Consider the following 1,588-nt stretch of genomic DNA (forward strand, 5'->3'; position numbering starts at 1 on the left):
TCCTTCACTGCACAAAGGGAGACCAAACAGCCACAGCCAGATGGACTTCAGAGAAGGGATGGAGCTGCCAGGTACATTAGCATGAGAAAGAAGGAGGGGAACAAAACAAAATAAGGGATGGCCACAGATACATGCTTAGAGAAGAGGAAGATTGGAAAAGAAATATTGCTTAGACCTGGAAAACTCCGTGAGCCAAATCCTTGAATTCACGTCACACCAAAACAAACAGCTCCCCCACCCTGCCAAAAACAGCCTAATTATTTTCATGCAAGTCTCTACAACATGCAGCCCCGGTGGAGGGGACACCACCGTACCCACCCATGCTGGCTACTGCACGTATTAGCCAAGTCCCATCACTTTTTTTTCCCACCACCCCACCCCCCCCCCACAGGCTGTGCCATGATCTCCGCTGTCCTCCTCCTCTGGACCGTGCCCTGCGTGGCAAACCACATCCTTGGGGGCTTTGCCAAGGGAGCGCTGCAGGAAGGTCCCCAGCTGGCATGCAGCCTGCCGGGACCCCCCGGGCCACCCGGCCCCCCTGGCACGCCTGGGGCTCCAGGGACGGTTGGCAGGATGGGCTTCCCAGGAAAAGATGGCAAGGATGGCAAGGACGGGGATAAAGGCGAGCATGGCGATGAAGGTAAGAGAAAAGCGCTTCTTAACACAGCAAGGGTAAAATGTAAAAGCAGGAGTGCAATAGCTCAGTTGACAGGAACATATCCCAAATCTGAGCCGCAGGACAGATGACATCTCATGGGAAACTCTTCTAGAAATTTCCACTCTCCCCCCTCCAACATCTCCCACTTGTCAGCTCCTGCCGAGGAGTTCAGACTCACACTATCTACTGATAGCATCTTAATGCTGCATGCAATTCCTATTGGCTTTATTTTGTTGTGAAGTGAGATTTTCCCTGTTTTGACATATGCTCCCTAGACGGGACAAAGTGGTGGTTTCTGACTCCTGCTCTGAAGGGAAACAAAGTCAGGTGAAGAAATTAAATACTTGCTCCCCGGAGCACTCTAGCTGGATAACAAGCACTGCTCTGACCACGGTCAATCTAAATCAAAGCAAACAACGACCTTTCTTTAACCCTGAGGTGTGGCTTTCCTTTAGATCCATCCTCACAGTCAGTAAGCATCAGGACCAGCTATGGTGAGATGGTGATTTCTTTCTCACTAGGTGAGAAAACAGTGATTTCCCGTTGCCACACTGGAGTGCACTCCTGATTCAGCGTCACACTAGCATGCCAAAGCTGCATCTTATTCTCTTCTCCAACCCCCAAAACAGGGAATCTGGAGAACAGGTTTCCACCCACAGCTGCATTAAACCCAGTCTTGCTACAGCAGGTCGAGACACAGGGTATAAATCCCCATGAATTCATCTTATATCAGACGCTACCACAATCACCACTAATCAGCAGTTCCAGCATCACTGTGAGAGAGCCCAACTCGCTTCCCATCTCAAGGCAATCCCTGCACCGGGTGTCTTCTGATTCATGACTAATCCAGCTCCCAGCTAGGCTGGGCTTTTTACTATACCTAGATTTTTTTTTTTTTTTTAAACAAAATAGTTTCATGGTAAATATAAA

At 49.4% G+C, this 1,588-nt stretch overlaps 1 protein-coding gene across 1 annotated transcript in view; it reads left to right on the forward strand.

Annotated features, from left to right (window-relative positions):
• Positions 1-399: 399 nt before the first annotated feature.
• The window catches only part of C1QTNF2 (C1q and tumor necrosis factor related protein 2), a 2,410-nt gene continuing 1,221 nt past the window's right edge, over positions 400-1,588 (forward strand). Inside the window, exon 1 of the mRNA XM_009285723.1 lies at positions 400-640. Coding sequence (XP_009283998.1) covers positions 400-640 — 241 coding nt within the window. The remainder of the gene's footprint in view (positions 641-1,588) is intronic.

Source organism: Aptenodytes forsteri, unplaced genomic scaffold, assembly GCF_000699145.1.
Source record: "Aptenodytes forsteri isolate BGI_AS27 unplaced genomic scaffold, ASM69914v1 Scaffold54, whole genome shotgun sequence".
In the NCBI taxonomy this organism is placed as follows: domain Eukaryota; kingdom Metazoa; phylum Chordata; class Aves; order Sphenisciformes; family Spheniscidae; genus Aptenodytes; species Aptenodytes forsteri.